Genomic DNA, 18,774 nt, shown 5'->3' with positions numbered 1-18,774 from the left:
AGAAATTTTAGGGAAAGGAGGAAAATATATATTGAGGGAAACTCTGCTTGAAAGAAATTTGTTTGTGGAACCACTGCCTAGAAGAGTGGTGGAAGTTTTGACTCAAGACCAAGCCAGAAAAACTTGTGATTTAAAAGATAAAAAGAACCTCCATGCTAGCAAACTGTAGTCAGAAATGTTTTCTACCCATAGTGTTTTAAAGTACTTTGTACGTGTATCATTGCTTGATTATTTTATGTACGTTAACCTCTATAATCTTCAACTGTACCAGCTTCATTTTCTGTCTGCCTTCATTACTGTTCACTTGTCATGGTCTATATTAGTATCAGAATTCCATACAATTTCCTGTCTGAATATAGTACAAGAAATAAGTTAAGAATATGTTGCTGCTTATATTCAAGTTTTAGGCTAGAGCATAATTGTATATGAGTCAATGCATTTTTTAGAGTATTTATTTAAAAAATGTCTTTTGAGTCAGAGATTAGGAACCAAGTATAGACTCTTTAGAAAGTTAAAAAATTAGTATCTTTCAATCTAAAAAAATAGTTTTAAATTCCTTATCTCTTATAACGGTAGTTTAGACCTAGTTTTCTGGTGAGGGCAACATGTGACACTTTTAACATTTGAGCATCTTCTAGAGAAGCCATGTGTGATAGTGGGAAAGCTCGGAGTCCATCTAGGAGACATGGGTTAGAGTTCGTCCCATCTCTGTAAGTCCTTTGTTATAGAACTTAGGCACGTCATATACCCCTTTTCTTGCCCCCTCAGTTTTCATCTCTAAAGTGAGTTCAGTTGAGATCACTGCAAGCCCAGTTAGCTCTAATGTTCTGTGTTTTCACACTTGTTTTAGGAGAATTGTTCCTCATAGAGAAATTTTAGAAATTCTCCCTGAAGAGAAGTAAAACCTGGGGCAAGTGGGGGGACTGTGCTCTGAGGTGGGACTGCAGCCCTTCACAACGCTTTGCCTTCCTGAATGTTTGGCTGGGCAGGTGGAGCCTCCCCAGTGACGGTTGTTTCTTTTTGCTTTAGGGGCTATCAGCAACAGGATGCCCATGAATTCATGCGATACCTTTTGGACCACCTGCACCTGGAACTCCAGGGCGGTTTCAATGGCGTTTCCCGCTCAGCAATTCTGCAGGAGAATTCTGCTCTGTCTGGAAGTAACAAATGTTGCATGTAAGACGTAGTTTTCTTCTTTTGTTTTTAGGAGGACCTCAGACATTTCTGTTGGTGTTACTATTTATTAGCTTTGTAATGGAAGGTGGAGAGTTTTCCTGGATCTTTGGTGAAATTTTTGGGCACTTGAATTTAGTAACAAGTGGGTGAGCATGTGCCTCCTGCTTCCATACCAGAGGCATTCTGTACTTGCTTCTTGGTGTAGTACCGATTGTTTTTGGTATATTTTAAAATATGAAAAAGAACAGAAAATATTTTGTACAATTTAGCATTTAAAAATTCCTTGCCAAATGTATTGAATAATGTTTGGGAAACTTAATTTTCTTTACTAAAATAATTATATTTATTCAGTAGAAACAAAGGCTTAAAATATTTTGAATGTAAATTTTCCTTACATTTGTTCTTGAATGAAATTGAGGCCTTTGTAAGTTCTCAGAATTTTTCTTGCCTGTCAGTAGGAATAAAACAAACCTTTTAGATTGTTTTCCCGGGTACTAAAACCCCAAAATATACATTGAGATTAGAAAGTTTATTTTGCTTGAGGTTGGGATGATTTGCTGTTATTTCAGGCTGACTTTGTTTAAGTGTAGTCTCCTTTTGTTCAAATTTTTTTGAATTCACCTGTGTCAGAAAGGGATTTACAAGACAAATTTTTTGTATTGACCTGTGCAGGAAAGGGATTTACAAGACAAACTCCCTAGAGACAGAAGGAAAAGAGTAAGTAATATATGGGGGTCACTATAGTATTGCCTTGCAGTTCACAAATCTGATTTAATTTGGAGTTAGGGTCCTTACAATGACAGAGCAGCCTCATAGCTAATCTGGCTGTATCAGAGAAGGGCAACCATTTGAATTGCCATGCTTTTCAAAATGTTTGGCTCTCTGGGTCCTACTGGCTATGATTCCAGTTAGAATCCAGTACAGAAAGGGAGGGATCTGTGACCTGGTAGAACTCTTCTTGATGCTAGCACCAAGTTGACAGAAGTATTAAGTGAAAACTTCTGCTTTGTATTTTATGATGGAATTTCATACACTAAGAATATTGAACTGGGCCTTTATCAAGGATAGTCTGTGTGAGGTGAGAGGGTATATGTTTTTATTTTATTTGATGCCCAAGGCACCCTCATGGGAGTCACAATGTGTAATAGTCCTAGGATGATCTTCTAGTAACTGATGAGTTTTCAGCATTAGCTCAATCTTTTCTTGATATTTTAAAGAGTAGTAATTGTAAGTTCCATTAGTGAGTTAGGAACAAAAAGAAGAAAATTATCATTTCAGGATCTAAACATCATATTTGCTAAAACTGCAAAAAAGGTCTCCTCTGCACTGTTTACTTGTGTAAACACATCCAGCCCTGCTGAAGGTGGGGATGGTAGAAATAAATGACAGACGTGTTCTTTTTAGTACACAGAAAATCATTACTGCCAATATAAAGGACCCTAGCGGCGTGAGGCTGTCCAAATAGCTAATATTTAAACACTCTTATAACACAGTTATAATAAATGAGAAAGCAGTTTTGAAATTATTTATGAATCTCGTTTTAAATCATTTAATGCCATACACATCGCATAGTCAAGACTTGATTAGTATCCTTTTCTCAGTGGAAGAAATAAAGCAGTTTCCATTTTAACTAAGGGTGTCATTGTATGAGAACATCAGTATGAAAAGGTCATAGTCCTTTATTTATGACATAATATTCCACCTGAAACCTGAAGTGGCTTTATGTCACATAGTTCCAATTATCTTCCCTTTTTTAATTTACTAAATCTAGATATCTTATGAAAAACTTTAAAAAAGGTGAAGCAACAGTGTATTTCTTTGCCAGTAAGGAACAGAAGCCTTTCTGTGGAAAAGGAAGCCAACATTTAAAATAATATAATTGCTCAAGTAGGTTTTGTCTGTCTCATCGTTGCAGTGGGTTTAATTTTGGAGCAAATCAGAAAGTACGGTTACGTATGTTAGAAGTATTACTGCTTGCAAGTGACAGAAACCACCTAAAATTGCTATCAGCAGAAAAGGAGCATTTACTGACTTAACTGCATACGTAAGTGCACAAAGGTTAATAATACACAAGTGTTTGTGGTAGGTACTACCAATGATAGCAAATAGTTGAAACCACCTGAAAAGCCATTACATTATATTGGTTAAATTAAGAAAAGGAGCATAGTGTTAAGAGCATCTGCTCACACCAGATCAGCTGTGTGACCCTGGGCCAAGTTGGACCTCAGCTTCCTGGTCTCTGAAGTGGGAATAATTGTATCTACTTCATAGAGTTGTTTTGCAGATGAATTGATTTAATACATGGAAAGTACTTTGAATGTAGTTCAGCATAGATTAAGTGCTCTCTAAGTGTTTGCTAATCCTGCTTTTCATGGTGTACTTTCTTGGTGGTTCTTGCGTCTATTACGTGTTCGTACTGTGGCATGCCATACTGCTGTCAAAGAGAGTGAGGTACGTGTTCAAGACATACATTTTGAAAAAAAAAGCAAAATGCAGGTGTGAGCCTAATTATTATGCTAGTAGAAAAGCCTTGAAATAATTTGAAGGCTTTCTTTTTGGTAAGCACTTGTCTGAAAGCACTGTGTAGACTCCCATTTCATCTTCACACCAGGCCTCTGAGGTAGGTAGATGTTATTCCTGTGGGACATGTGATGAAGCTGAAGCACAAAAAGTTAAGTACTTTAGGGCTATTGGTTTTGGTTTTTTGTTTAATCATTCTCAACCTATATTCTTGATCTCAGTAAGGAAATTACAGTATTATTTTAAGTGAGCTTTTTAAAAGGCTTGTTGACGGTAACATCTAGCCTTCAACTGTGAAGTCATACCTCCATCAGTAATTACTATGTATTAAATTTCTTTACCTTTTTTTCCTCAGCCTGACAGTTGACCATGTAAAAAATCTAAAACTATCCCTGAGTGAAGTTATTCAAAGTAATTGAGAGAGCTCCATATGAGAGACTTTGCAAAAATTTGAATATAAGGTGGTTTCCCTTTTTTCTGAGGGATATATTTGTGGGTAAAGGGGTCCTCTTGTCCTGAGTATAGGCATGTGCGTGATCTGTTAGTAATGACAAATGTCCAGGGTTAGTGACTTTTGGAGAAATCAGTGGAATTGGAAGTGATAGTGGGGGAAGGGGGGGCAGTGGCTTAAACCTTTTATTTGGTAGATATCTCTATAGCGTTAAAGTTTTTGTATTTCATAATTTAAATAAAATATTTAATATCTGTTAAATAAATGACATATTTCCCCAAAGGGGAGCTTTGTACATATTTTCCATTTTTTACTGAGGCATTTTCCTCTGTGGTGATTTTCTTTAGAAATGGAGCATCTACGGTTGTCACAGCTATATTCGGAGGTATTCTCCAGAATGAGGTTAACTGCCTCATATGTGGGACAGAATCTAGAAAGTTTGATCCATTCCTAGGTAAGACATACTTGGCATGTAGAGATAAAATAATGTATTAAAATGACCGTAAAGAGATAAATGTACAAATATGCCAGTTTTTGAAATTCTTTTTTGAGTGTGGTATGTACCTTTAACAGCTGTTTTCCTATTTCCTTTTAAGACCTTTCATTAGATATTCCAAGTCAGTTCAGAAATAAGCGCTCTAAGAATCAAGAAAATGGACCAGTTTGTTCATTACGAGGTAAAGATACTTTAATGTTGTAGAATTGTTTTTCCACCTGAATAGACTCATAAACTCCATCTACATGTGCTATGATGTTAATTGCCTTAATGAACTTGTGTTATAACAAAAGTCAAACCTGAATGTCTTTTTCTATCAAACAAAAGAATGTGTGCCAGAGATACTAAATCAGACATAAGGTATTTCTCACCTTTTTCTTTAATACTGATTTAAAATTGAGAGTCTGTAACAGTTTCTGACCTAATGAAATAGAATTCATTTTGTGGATATACCACTAGTATCCATAGAAGGAAAGAACACTCAGCTAAATTTTTTTAAGTTAGGGTGTTATTCTTTTCTGTGACTAAGTTTTAGAAATCTATTGATGCTACATCTGTTGGTTAAGCCTGAGGCCTTGATTTTAAAAGCAGGACTATGAGATTTGGAACAGATTTTTTCTTTGATGAGTGTTAACTACTTTAGTCAAGGCCAAAGACTGATTTCGGACCAGTTACTAAAGTGACTAGTTGTTCTCACTGATCATAAAAAGAAACTAAGATAGGAGAAAGAGGGCCTGGTGTGTGTTCTTTGATTAAGTAACTCTACACTGAAGGCAAATAACAATTTATACCCTGAATTGTCTGTTCACTGAAAGTAATTCTTTTTTCTTTCAGCTGTTCTAGGGAGCGTTGTCATAAGGATTTTTATATATTTTATATGTTTAGTATTTTATATATTATATATATCCATTTATATATATACACACACATATACACACACACACAGTTTTCCTACAGAAAATTCTAATTGGTCTATAACTACAATGTCCACTGTGGTGAAGTCATACCACATAGGTGGTTGGTAAAAATGTAAATTAAAATTAAAAATTCATTTGCTTAGGTGATCAATAACCACATGTGACTAGTGGCTACTGTATTAGCACAGATGGAGAATATTTCCATTATTGTGTGAAGTTCTACTGGGCAGTACTGCTCTAGAATCAAATTATCCAAGTAGAAAAGAGTAGAACCATCACCACCATCACCTAGTAAAAATAACTGTTGGGGGAGGGGCAGGCTTGTCTGTGTCAGGTACATTGGGCAGCATCTAGTTTTGTTAAAAAAGGAGCAGCATAGGTGCTTGTAGCGCTGTTCCTCAGGTAGTATGTTGAAATCTCTCGGGGTGGCTGTCCAAGACACTGGACTCCTGTAAGACAGGGAAGAAACTGGGTATGAAAACATTTTGTAGGTGCTTTCAGTTCCTCACCTTTGCAACAGTAGTGATGGTCTCTTTTGAACAGAAGAAATTTAAGCAAATCCCATCTGCTCCTCTTCCCTCTAAAAGACATGGTTACAGGTTTCAGAAATACCACAATGTACTTGGTATCAAATGTCAGATTATTTTCTCTTTATATTGATGGCATGTGAGCACAAGCTAACTTAATCATAAGACAAACATTTGATCATTTAGCGAGGAAAGCAGTGAGAAATTATTAGTTATTGTCAAAGTCTGGTTATCTAAACTGGACATGGCTTCATTTTATAACTCCTTCAGTGAGAACAGTAATAATGCTGACATTAGTTAAGAAAAACCCACAAATGTTCTTTAGTACAAATATGTGAATATATATTTGAACAGTATTTCCTAATGTTTAACAAAACCCAGTAAGTCCAGATGATCTTGGAAACCCAGAGACCCTGGTTTGTTCAGGCTTCTTACCTTCCTTCTGCACTTTGTGCCCCTATCCTGAATTGGTTGTATACATGGTTATTATAGTTCCCTCTGGCATTTCACTTACTACCTATTCCAGAATGCTGTAATACTCAAAGACCTTACTCTCTGGAGACTGTCCAGGAGGGGAGAGTATATGACATAGCTTAAGTGGTTGATTGGTACTATAAACAAGTGGCAAATGGCATCTGCCTTGCTTCCCAAGTGGTATTTTTCTTGGCATAGACTCCCTGAAATCTGATTTGATTGGGATTTAGCTTCAGGGGGCCCAGACCATCCTGAGGGGTTTAGGGTTTGGCTGGAAATAGGTTTCCTGTATTCTCAGCTGGTTTTCCTTTGAATTTTCAGACTTGATTTTTATTTTATTAAAGAGCTTACTGTTGACTTAAAAAACTAGATGGTAGAGTTGGGTATCTCCTCATTCTTTCTGTTTACCACTGTTATCAATTAAAGGTACTACTTTTCTTGGGACATCCAGAATGTGATGAATTTTAGTCGATATGCATTTCTTTATTAAACAGATGGAGATGTGATTACCTTTCACATGCTTTTACATGCTTTATGCAAGGATTCCTTGTGTGGTTTCTGGAATGTTAATTGATAAGATTAGTTTTCATAGAAAGGAAAAATATGGTGAGAAAGATCCCTGGAATTTGAAATTATGTAACTGAAAGCATGCATATTATGAGAAGCTAAAATAACCCCAGTTCTAAAATCTCACAAAGATGGCATCAAAAAGGAAAGATATTATTATAGACCAAAGAATCCTACATAAAATATTAGCTAATAGAATTTAGTAGTGTAGTACAATAACATAAAGAGATCAAGTAGGATTTTTCCAGCAGTGCAGGACTGATATATTGGGAAGGAAGCATTTCTTCTGGCCATCAAAGTCCTAGGTGGACTAAAAACCAAATTGACATGAGACAGATTAATATCTTATGTATGGGGAATGCACACAGCCATGAAATTCTGAAGACAAGCAACATGAGGTAAGGAGAGGGGTAGGAGGGTAAGGAATATTAGCAGGAAGGTGAGAGGAAATGTTTGGAAAATAAAGGTGGTCCTGTTACATAGGGAAGTTTCTTCAGTAAAGATGTATCTCTTGTTCATGGTACAGGCTCACCTTTCCAATGTAAATTTAGGCAGTTGAGGGAAAGGTTAAGAGCTTTTCCTGAATTTTAACTTAAACAACGAATGTTCATGCCAAAGTGGCCTGTCTTTGGGGCTGCCTGCCCTGGGCCCCTGCAGTTTCCTCCTCTGAAACTTCCCTCAAGTTTCACACATTAAAATTGAGCCGGTTGATTGTTCTGTCTGGTTGAACCAGTCCTGGGCAGTAGATCAGTTCAGTTAAACTCATTTTGGGGGGCATGATGCAAGTGTGTTCTCAGAGTTAGGCCTTGAACTATAGTTCAAGCAATCAGGTATTAAATAAGAGGCATTTCTGTGGAAACACACAGAGCAGTTAGTGATTAGATCAAATTTTAAGCTGGTGTCTGAGTTTTGAGGGTAGCCAGTTGAGAAGATTTCTAGATGTCAAGCTTAAAGCGTCTTCAGTGCAGTGGCAGTCTGACAGATTTTCTCTGGTTTGTAGTTTGAATGTCTCTGGTGATCTTTTTGAATGGCCCACAGAGCAAAAGGCATGAAGAGTGCCTGTATATGCTGATGTGTTTATTTCTCTGAGGTTTACATAAATTTATTCATATTTAATTTGGAGGGCTTCAGGGGAAAGGGCAGTTTTAGTTCTCAGATGAACTCAATGTAGAAGGTTGGGACAAAAATAAAAAATGTTTGTGGAGAGTTATAGCTAGGCATCGTAGGAAACTAGAAGAAATCAGGATCTCGTCTAGATTATAATGAACAGTATTAGAATCTAATAGGTATGTTACTGAAACCTATTTACTCTATAATCACCTTTCGTAGAGAGCCAAATTAATAACTCATTTGTTTGTAAAATCTAGTTTCAAAAAAACGTGGCCTGATCACTTATATAAGTGCAGCAGGAATAGCAATAAAACCTGCTTTGCCTGGAGCTTTTTCTAGGTTGAAGCTTTAACAGCCTCTTGAGACCAGATCCCCAACAAAACATCATCACAACTTCTGCAATACCTATAGATTTGGGTGAATTCCTCTCTCCCCAAGGTCCCCAAAATATCCTTAGGTTCCTGTACTTGTCAGGAATTAACAACATTTACTCACCTGGTAAGGCTGCCGGGAACTCTGTAAGCAAGGTACTAAATTGATATCTCTGAGGGGCTTTATTGGCTCCTTAAAGCTGTCTGGTCATATCTGAATTTATGCATGTATCAAATGTGACATTCCAGTCAAAGCCTTGGTTATATAACCAGTGTTTCCAATTGTGTCCTGTTACAAGGAGAACAGAATTGAACTTGTGCAAATAATTATAAGAATACTTACTGAGAGTTTCTGAATTCTGGAGGGTTCAGGTAGAGAAAAAGATGCAAGTTTCAATTTGTTCCAGTGGTAGTATTCTATCAAATTGCTCTAAGTCATTTAAGAGAAAAAGTTTGTTTTTTTTTAATCTAGAAAAACAAAGCATTTTAGAAAGTCAGCAATGTGGTAAATAAAAAGTCATAAAATTTCAAATTACCCTTTTCAGTTCTTTCATTTCCATGTCATTAATTCTTGTTTTGGGTTGAATCCAGTTTTTCTCCTAGTTCAGAAATTCTTACCAGTTTCATGGTAAGAATTCAGTTTTATGATCTTAAGCTTATCAGAAACCTATACTTAGAGTTCTTTATGTGAGTCTCACTGAAGATAAGGCACATCTACAGTACCATCAGAGTAAAACAGTGACTGTATCAGAGTTCATTACACTGTAGAGGACAAGGAAATTTGGTTATTTCTGTGACACACAACACATAATAACATACTAGGACATCAGAGTGCTACGGGTTTTATGTAAGATATTTGACAACATTTCCCACATAATTTAACATACCTAATTAATTTCTCACAAAAGCTTTGAAATATTCTAGGACCACTCTCGAACACCTTACATTGTGGTCAAAAGACTTCATATTAGGATCACAGATCGTTATGAAACAATAATTATCTATTTACCCAAAGTGACAGTAAAAGATTTCAAAGGCAAATATAGAACCTCACATAGTTGTGAGCAAAATTTAGCTTTTTTAACACTAACTAGACTCCCGTTTTCTTAAATAATCAAAGACTTGATAAATGAGCATTCTGTGATCATTTCCTCTTTTCTAGGCAGATTACCTTTAAAGATTAAAAACAAAAACATTTGTTTATAGTTTATGTTTAAGAAAACCTTGGTCTTTTAGCAAAGAGAAAAACTAAAACTTAAGTTTATCCTAATCTTAGCCAGTACCGATCATATATAAAATTCCTTTCCCATAAACCTTCTGAAACCTCTTTTATATTCACTTCTTAAGTTTTCCCCTCTTTAAAATTTTTTTTTTCAACGTTTTATTTTTTATTTTTGGGACAGAGAGAGACAGAGCATGAACGGGGGAGGGGCAGAGAGAGAGGGAGCCACAGAATCTGAAACAGGCCCCAGGCTCCGAGCCATCAGCCCAGAGCCCGACGCGGGGCTCGAACTCACGGACCGCGAGATCGTGACCTGGCTGAAGTCGGACGCTTAACCGACTGCGCCACCCAGGCGCCCCAGTTTTCCCCTCTTTAAAAAACCAGTCTCCTTTTACGACAAAATTTTCTTTACCCTAAACAAAAAAATGTATTCCTATCCCTCATACTTTTTTCTACCAAAACTACATATCTTTCTTTCCTTCCATATGGAATTGTTTCTCTTATTGTTTCTAGTAGTCTTAATTACATTTATTACTTCCTAGTGAAAACTAAGTGGTAAGCAACTATGAAGTTATACAGTATTTTTTAGAATGGCGAATTTGTGAATACATTTCATAATTTCTGAAAACAGTTTTTCAGTAAAAAACCAGGTTTGCTAACAGACTTCTGTTTTAGTTTCTCTATAAGAAGACAAAAATAGGGGCGCCTGGGTGGCGCAGTCGGTTAAGCGTCCGACTTCAGCCAGGTCACGATCTCGCGGTCCGTGAGTTCGAGCCCCACGTCGGGCTCTGGGCTGATGGCTCGGAGCCTGGAGCCTGTTTCCGATTCTGTGTCTCCCTCTCTCTCTGCTCCTCCCCCGTTCATGCTCTGTCTCTCTCTGTCCCAAAAATAAATAAACGTTGAAAAAAAAAAAAAAGAAGACAAAAATAAATTAACCTATGTTCAGTACTTATGGTTTTATTTTACTTTATTTGGAAATGACCTAGATATTCAATAAATTTCACTTAACCGATCATTTAACTTAGTTTCACGGATTTGGGAAACTAAAAGTTTACCTACGAATCTTTTTATCTTATTTACATCTGTTTGCTTGTTCTTAACAATTCCCAGAAAACTTCATGAAGCATTAGACAAAAATCAATATTTTTTTTTTCCTGATAAATTTTCAGAGGTGAACTTACTTGACTTTCAGTAAACACAGGTAGGATGACAGTCTTACATTTCATGCTAACTCTAAAGACATGTTTTTTAGTTAAACCAACTTTAAATTAGCTTTCGTACTGAAAATTTCCCAGATCATGCGAATTTGGAAAACATTTGGGTTAGTTTCTGTCTTTCTGAGTTTTGGAATTCCCAGTACTTACAAGTGCTTGGCTTCAAACCAACTAAAAAGAACTCTTTTACAAATTAATTTTGGTGATACCTTCTGGAGATAGAGAAAATATCTTACATTTATAACATATATGAACATACACAGTCGAGACAAAATATTATAGCTTTTGTTTTTACTAATAATTTGTTGAGAGGACATTTAAGGCCCAATTGCCCTTTATTTACAAACTTCCCTAAAGTTTGTATTTCAAAGGAATGGCTTTTAGGTCCTAGAGAAGATGCGGACAGAAAACTTAGATCACAAAGAATCCCAAGTTTTCTCCAAAATGGAAATCTGGGGCATATCTGCCTATTACCAGAGGTGCTGGAATCTGGGCACAAGACATTTTAGCAGTATGCATTTTAAAAAGGTCTTTTATTTTTTCTTCAGTCTCAGGTGACTGTGAACTGTGTTTAAAGACATGATGAAATTTATAATTTTAGGGGTGCCTGGGTAGCTGGCTAAGTGTCCAACTCTTGATTTTGGCTCAGGTCATGATATCACAGTTTGTGAGATAGAGCCCCGCACTGGGCTCTGTGCTGACAGCGAGGAGCCTGCTTGGGTTTCTCTCTCCCCCTCTCCTGCTCATGTTCTCTCAAAGTAAATAAATAAACATTAAAAAAAATAATATAAAGGGGCGCCTGGGTGGCGCAGTCGGTTGAGCGTCCGACTTCAGCCAGGTCACGATCTCGCGGTCCGTGAGTTCGAGCCCCGCGTCGGGCTCTGGGCTGATGGCTCGGAGCCTGGAGCCTGTTTCCGATTCTGTGTCTCCCTCTCTCTCTGCCCCTCCCCCATTCATGCTCTGTCTCTCTCTGTCCCAAAAAAACTAAATAAACGTTGAAAAAAAAATTTAAAAAAAAAAAAAAAAAAAAAATAATAATATAAAGAAAAAAATTTGTTTAGAGTTTCAGGGCAGTTGTGATTTAAAACTTACTATTATTGTTTTAAGTATAGGACAATTTTGTTCCAGTATCCTGATCTTTTATAATAAATAGCTACCAACATTTTGAGGGGAATAGGTGAGCTTTAGGGATTGGAAAAATTGCTGGGATTTGACTTGATACTAGAGTTGCATTTCTGGTTTTGTAGAGGTTTGTAAGCCAACTGTTTCTAATTCCCAAAGGAGTGGATTACAGTCAGAATATCAAGGGATTGGCTTGCCTTTTTAAATTAACCCCCCTCTCCCTTTTTTTTTATTTTTTTAACTAAAATGGGAATCGACAGATGTAGTAAAGTCCATATCAAGCAATTTAACAAAAGCCTTCTTGCAGCATACATAATTCAGTCTTGGCTTCTGTTAGCCCCTGAATGCTGGTCTTGCGCAGATCATTTGTGTGAGGGCCTGGGAGAAAGTTTGGTCTTCTTTTCTTTGTGAAGGGCGTCTAGGATACATCTGCAAAGTATTGCAAAGGAATGTCTCAAGCTAACAGAGCGTGCTTACAGAGCCCTGGAAGGTAGGAGCATTGCCAGTCTCAAGTGCTTTTGTCAAATTTATTACCTGGCTTTCAGCCTCTACATTAGCAACATGTATTCTTTGAACCCAGAAATTTAGCTGCCTGTAATTCTTGGTAGGAAAAGGAGGTTAAAACAGGTAGATGAGGCCAGATTTTAAGGGGATTTTACATTGGATGTGGACATTTATTTTTAAGTCTTAGGCCTGATTTCTGTTCAGCTTGTCAAGGGAGTCCCTAAGCCTCACTGTTCTCTAATAAGACCATTGAGATCTCTCTATACAGAGTGTCTTTCCTTTAAATATAACCAGTTTAAAGACCATCTATGAGTAGGATCTATTAACAGTGACTCCAATTAACCTTTTAATGGCTGAACCAAAGAAGCAAGAAGCATCCAAAAAGGGCATAGATGATACAGCCCCCATGATCTAACAATCTGCTCCCAAAATTAGCCTAAGAAAGCAAAGACATTCATTTCACAGGTGGTAAGGATAGTAAAAACAGGTTCTCTAGTCTCCCAGGAAAACACAAGATTCCTCCAGTCACAGCCTGCTAATCTGTGACACTGGGCAGGTGCTGATGGACTGGGACTTGCCAGCATGAACAGACAATGGTGACTGAGATGACAATCACTTTTTTTTTTTTTTTTTTTTGAGAGAGAGAGAGAGAATCCCAGGAGGGGCAGAGACAGAGAGAGAGAGAGAGAGAAGTGGGCCTCACCTGAAGCAGAGCTTACCCAAAGCACAACTCAAAGTCGTGAACTGTGAGATCATAACCTGAGCCAAAGTCAGATGCTTAATGACTGAGCCACCCAGGTGCCCGAGATGACAAAGATTATAAGGGGGTGGGACCTCCCATGACAAACACCCCTGAGAGCTGGCTTGGCCAGAGGGAGAGTCCAATCCCCAGTCTATTCCACTGGCCATGAGGCTACCCTTTTAGGATATAGAATGAGATGAAAGAAAAAATATCTTGTATACATGTTAACAGCTTTGGCTAAACCTTGGGTTTCTTGGAGCCACATGAATACCTAGAAGGGATGTGCTGTAGGTTTGGGGACTGTGTGTTGTATTGCAATGTACCTTGTTGCAAGGAAGTTTGCTTGAGGCTAGTGGGTAAACCTAGTGTCAATCTAACCTGTTCTGTGATCAACTTACCTATCACAAGAGTCTTCTTGAGACAGCACTTTAATTAATAGCTTTTAAGTGCTTGATCTGTGCCCACCAGTTTTGGAGCTTTAGCTTCCAAGATGTCCCTTAGCAACAGTCTTTACCTTATGTGCATATTCAAAGTTCATATGACAAATGACTTAAAACACAAACAGAAAATCCCAACAACTTTTTTTTGGAGGAAATGGATCTGTAACCAAAAGAGGACTCTACCAAATTTAACCAGAGTTGCTTAGCCTAAGGAACTAGGTTCCACTAATATTTTCTACTGCTAATTTAACTTAGCAAGAGTGAGGAGGACTCTCACCACTCTTGGTGTACTGGACTCTGCAGATAGAGATTTTGGGAGGTTGACAGGGTAAGAAATCTTACCTTCTGCCGGGTGTATGTCAGATGTCCCAAGGATCTCCGTTGCAGTGGTGTCTAGTGAGTTAAAGTATCCTACTGACTATGTCAACTGTTGAAGAAGAATTTCCTCTGCCCTTCAAAGTCCTTCTCTCTGGGCAAAGAACCAAATTGACTCAAGATAGATTAACTGGGGAAAATCAAATTTAGTATGTACAGGGAATCCACACAGACTTGAAATCCTGAGGACCAACATGAGGCTTCCACGAGCTAAGAAGAGGGGTGGGGGTCTGAGGATCAAAGGGGAGAAGAGATGTTTGTAAAACAAAGATTGTCCTGTTATTTAGGCACATAAGTTTCTTAAAGAGGAATCTCTTCCTGGTGAGCTGGCAGTTGAGGGGGAGGTAAAGAGCTTTTCCTGAGCCTGCTGAACCTGCTGGGTTTTGTTTGCTTTAACTCAAAATAATGTTCATGTTAAAGTGGCCCATCTTAAAAAAAAAAAAAAAAAATTGGGGCACCTGGGTGGCTCAGTCATTTGTGTCAGACTCTTGATTTTGGCTCAGGTCATGATCCCAGGGTCATGGGAATCAAGCCCCATGTTGGACTCTGCACTGAGTGTGGAGCCTGCTTAAGATTCTCTCCCTCTCTCTCTCTCTTCCCTTCTGCCCTTCCCCTCCACTTGCGCTCTCAAAAAAAAAAAAAAAAAAAAATTCAAAGTGGCCTATCTTGGGGCAGCCTGCTCTGGCCAGCCTGCCTTATGCCCCTGCAGATGAAATATTGGAAAATATAATTTAATGGGAGAAGATAAAAACGCCCAAATAGGTTTTGATACAATTCCAAATACATCGCTGATTAAAGAAGGAAAAAAACCTTTTACTGACTCTTAGTAAGCTAGGAATAAAAATGTTAATTTGATGGAGATTATCAAAAGCTGTCAGTGATCTTCATAGTTAACAGTGAAGCACTAAGGATTTTCCATTACACTGTGGAAGCAGCCAGGAGTCCTGCCACTGAGGGACAAGGCATTAGACAAGGAAAATAAAAATAAGGACGAGGAAAGACCAAATTGTCAACATTTGCAGATGAACTGGTTAGACGCTGCGAACATTTCAAGAAAATTAGTTGGAAATTATGAGAGAATGTTTAATAGCTATCCCTGAAGAGCAGCCCTGGGTAGGAGACTTGTTTTTCTAAAACTGTCCATATTTTAAAAAACAGGTATTATTTTGATAAGTTCTAAACATGGAGCTAAAAAGTTTAATAAGGCAGCCAAATAATAAATAGGCAAGGGGTCCCTGGGTGTTTCAGTTGGATTTCGGCTCAAATCATGTTCTCACGATTCAGATAATGGAGATTGAGCTCCGCCCATGTCAGGCACAGAGACTATTTGGGATTCTCTCTCTCCCATTCCCCCACTCAAGAATGAGTTTGTGCTCAAAATAAATATTTAAAAAGTAGGCAAAAAAGCAATTGCTTTACTATACATAGCAGAAGATCCTATTCACAGTAGGAGTAAAATCTTGATCGAAAAATATTTAAGACCTAGGTGAAGAACATTATAAAACTTTATACAAGAACAGATTAAAAGTCTTAATAAACAGAGCCATGTCCTATTCTTGGATGGGAAGACCCAATATGAAATGGTAGAGATGTCAGTTATCCCCCAAATTATTCCCTAAATTTATTCTAATTTGCTCAAAAGTTCTCCTGTAAGCAGAAAAATTCTTAAGAGGTGCTTAAAAAGTTTTTTAAGTGAAGATGAGGAAACAGGTTAGAGATGAGGTAGAAAATGTCCTAGATGTACTAATTTAGCAGGTACTAGTGCAGAAATGCTTATATATGGGAATTTATTATATAGCAAAGAAAAAATTTCAAATCAGTGCAGAAAAGAAATTAGTCAATAGATAGTGTGAGTGAAAATGAAAATTAAAACATTAATTTCATCCCTAATTCCTGTGTTTTCTCAAATTAATACAAGGTTTCAAGATTTAGTATGAGGGGCACCTGGGTGGCTCTGTTGGTTAAGTGTCCAACACATGATTTCAGTTCAGGTCATGATTTCATGGTTGAGTTTGAATCCATTCGGCTCTGTACTGACACCGCGAAGCATGCTTGGGCTTTCTTTCTCTCCTTCTCTCTGCCCCTCCCCTGGTCTCTCTCTCAAATAATAAAAAAACTTAAAAAATTTAATATGAAAAATAAAACCACAGGACTCTATCGGCAAGCTTTTTTTGGATCTTGTTGTAAGGGAGAGCTTTCACCAAGGCCAGAACCCATAAAGGAAAATATTCATAAATTTAACTGCGTAATGGTGAAAGACACCATAAACAAAGTGGAAAAGGAGATGACCTGTGAGAAAGAGTACTTGAGTAAAGTATACGAATAGGAAGAGAATTGCAAACAGTTGATTTAACATATGAAAATGCATTGTCTCACATATTCAAGAAAGTGTACATAAAGCAGAATTGTTCAAAATGACAAAGATAGGTAATATTCATTGTTAGTAAAGGTTTTGGAGAGTGGACACTCTCACATATTGGGGTCAATGTAAATTGCTGGTTTGGGAGGACAGTGATCATTTTCAGTGAGCATTTCCTTAAAAAGTAATTTTACTTGTGAATGTGGACAATGAAACCTGTAAAAAGATGTCCTTGAAGCATTCTTTGTTATTGCAGAGATCAGAAACAGTTTTATGTGCCCACTAGTTTAATAAATTGTAAATTTAATAAATAATGCTATGTAGTAATTAAGAAAAGATATAAAGTTGATCAGTAGCCAGGCCACAGAAAGATAGCTACAAAGTACTGTGGAATACTATCTATGGAAGTATGTTTATAGAATGATTCCATTTGTATAAAATAAAAAACATTCAGGTGTGCATTAAAATTCTTGAGCAGCATATCCATCTGTTCACAGTGATTTCTTAGGGACAGGCATTCCAGAAGAAAGTGAACTAGGACTTCCTTTTTCATGCTCTTTTATGTTGTTTGAATTTTTTTAACCTATTCTGTCACCTTCATAATTATATATTTGCTTTCGGGGAGTAAAAAAAAAATGTGGATTAATTTAAACATACTTCCCAATTACTGTTTTGCTAAATTAAATTTATATAGTGGATAAAGGGGATCTAATAACGTCAACAAATCAGTTTTATTCCCTGCTCTCCATAGGGATGTATTTAACAGTTTAAATAATGTGGAAGACTGACACTTGTGAAATATATGCCCTGAAACCTTTGAGAATCTTAGGAGTTTCAAAAACCACCATGGCATATATTTTTTTTTGCTCATGAAATGCAGTAATGTACAAATGAAAAAAGTTTAAGCAGCTTCCTCAGATGGGAGGTGTGAAGGTAAGTAGAGAACAAAGCTTTGCTGAGATGTGAATGCTGGGTAGCTAGTAGACTGTTCACTGGCCATGTGATTCACTTCCACATACAAGCTTTGAGAAGTGAAATTTGTATTCATGCTGCTGCAAAATAGTAAACTGTACTCATTTCAGGGTCATTCAGACTTTCCAGATAATTAAAACGGCAGGCATCAAATCTGTGAATGTCAGGGGTAGGCTGTGCCTAAGCAGTCTTTTTCTTTGAGAAATAATGACTGTATGCATGTATGTTTCAATAAAAGTTGAAGGACGTTAAGAAAAGCGTCATACTCATTGTAGAATTTAGCAAAGATTCAAAAGAATACAAAGGGGAAAATAAGCGACCCTTATAATTCTGTCCAGCAGTACCATGGTTAAGAGAATTTTTATTTAAAAACTGATATAAAAGCTGTTTTATAAAAAGGCAGCAGTTGGAAATTTAGAATTATTGTGGATTGTTACTGTTTTAACCCATAGAAGCCGTTACAAATAGGCATTAGTTTTAAGGAGAGCTAAAAACAAGCTTTTAAAACCCATATGGGAGAGGACTATGTGGGTAGTTCTTTACTAATCCAACGAGGGTTTATAATGTTCCTTCTTTATTAAAACTGGAGGCTGCCCACGGACACGACAGTCTTCTGACTTTGTGATGCAGCTGTGACAGTAAAGCTGCCTCAATGTCTGAGGGGTATAGCAGCAGGTGTGGGCTGTTGAGCTTGTAGCAAGAAAGGGGTGTGAGAACACAAGATGGCTTTGAGAGACAGTTGGGGCTACCATTTTAAAAACCGAATGTTTGAAAAACCAGATTCAGCTTGTATGGCTTACTAATGAATTGTTTAATGAGCCTTTTCTGTCTTCTGTTGTATTTTGGTTTATCATAAACCAGTTATGCATAAATCAGTTATGGGACCACTTACTTAGGTCACCCTTTAAGTTTAAGCCTCTCAAAAGCAATGGAGCAAAACCTGGTCTTCTGTGCCCCTGTAGCTGTGGCACAGAGGCTAATTGCAAGCAGCTAGGCTGAATGTGGACTTCACCCAACAACGAGCCCAACCAAGGTGGCCTGAGGCATATAAAGGGCATGGGACCAAACTGTGCAGCATACCCACAGCAGGCAAAGTAGGTCATTGCAGCTCCCTGTGCTGAAGGCATATGTGGCTTACCCACAATAGTAGGTCACATGTAACCCACACAAAGGGCACCCCTGGAGGACCTGGTTTTGGTGACCTGAGGGGGGTGT

At 37.5% G+C, this 18,774-nt stretch overlaps 1 protein-coding gene and 1 long non-coding RNA gene across 10 annotated transcripts in view; one reads left to right on the top strand and one right to left on the bottom strand.

Moving 5' to 3' along the window:
• LOC115515832 overlaps window positions 1-18,774 on the bottom strand; it is a 52,679-nt gene that overhangs the window by 6,645 nt on the left and 27,260 nt on the right. Inside the window, exons 1-3 of one of the 5 annotated variants that reach the window (XR_003969421.1) lie at window positions 14,196-14,447; window positions 8,953-9,371; window positions 6,070-6,140 (exon numbers count right to left, since the gene is read on the bottom strand). This is a non-coding gene — a long non-coding RNA (uncharacterized LOC115515832). Of the gene's footprint in view, window positions 1-1,571; window positions 1,625-6,069; window positions 6,141-8,733; window positions 9,968-14,195; window positions 14,448-18,774 lie in introns of those variants that run through there. The other 4 variants (XR_003969423.2, XR_004343783.1, XR_003969422.2 and 1 more) reach the window with 4 other exon arrangements.
• The window catches only part of USP3 (ubiquitin specific peptidase 3), a 104,292-nt gene that overhangs the window by 69,162 nt on the left and 16,356 nt on the right, over window positions 1-18,774 (top strand). For 4 of the 5 annotated variants that reach the window (XM_030317976.2, XM_030317974.2, XM_030317977.1 and 1 more), the window contains 4 exons: window positions 1,030-1,176; window positions 1,849-1,893; window positions 4,495-4,601; window positions 4,744-4,824. In XM_030317976.2, the coding sequence (XP_030173836.1) occupies window positions 1,030-1,176; window positions 1,849-1,893; window positions 4,495-4,601; window positions 4,744-4,824 (380 nt within the window). The remainder of the gene's footprint in view (window positions 1-1,029; window positions 1,177-1,848; window positions 1,894-4,494; window positions 4,602-4,743; window positions 4,825-18,774) is intronic. The other variant, XM_030317975.2, reaches the window with a different exon arrangement.

The sequence above is a fragment of the Lynx canadensis genome, chromosome B3, assembly GCF_007474595.2.
Source record: "Lynx canadensis isolate LIC74 chromosome B3, mLynCan4.pri.v2, whole genome shotgun sequence".
NCBI lineage: Eukaryota > Metazoa > Chordata > Mammalia > Carnivora > Felidae > Lynx > Lynx canadensis.
The sequence above is the reverse complement of the archived record's forward strand: the minus strand, read 5'-3'. Positions and strand labels throughout refer to the sequence as shown.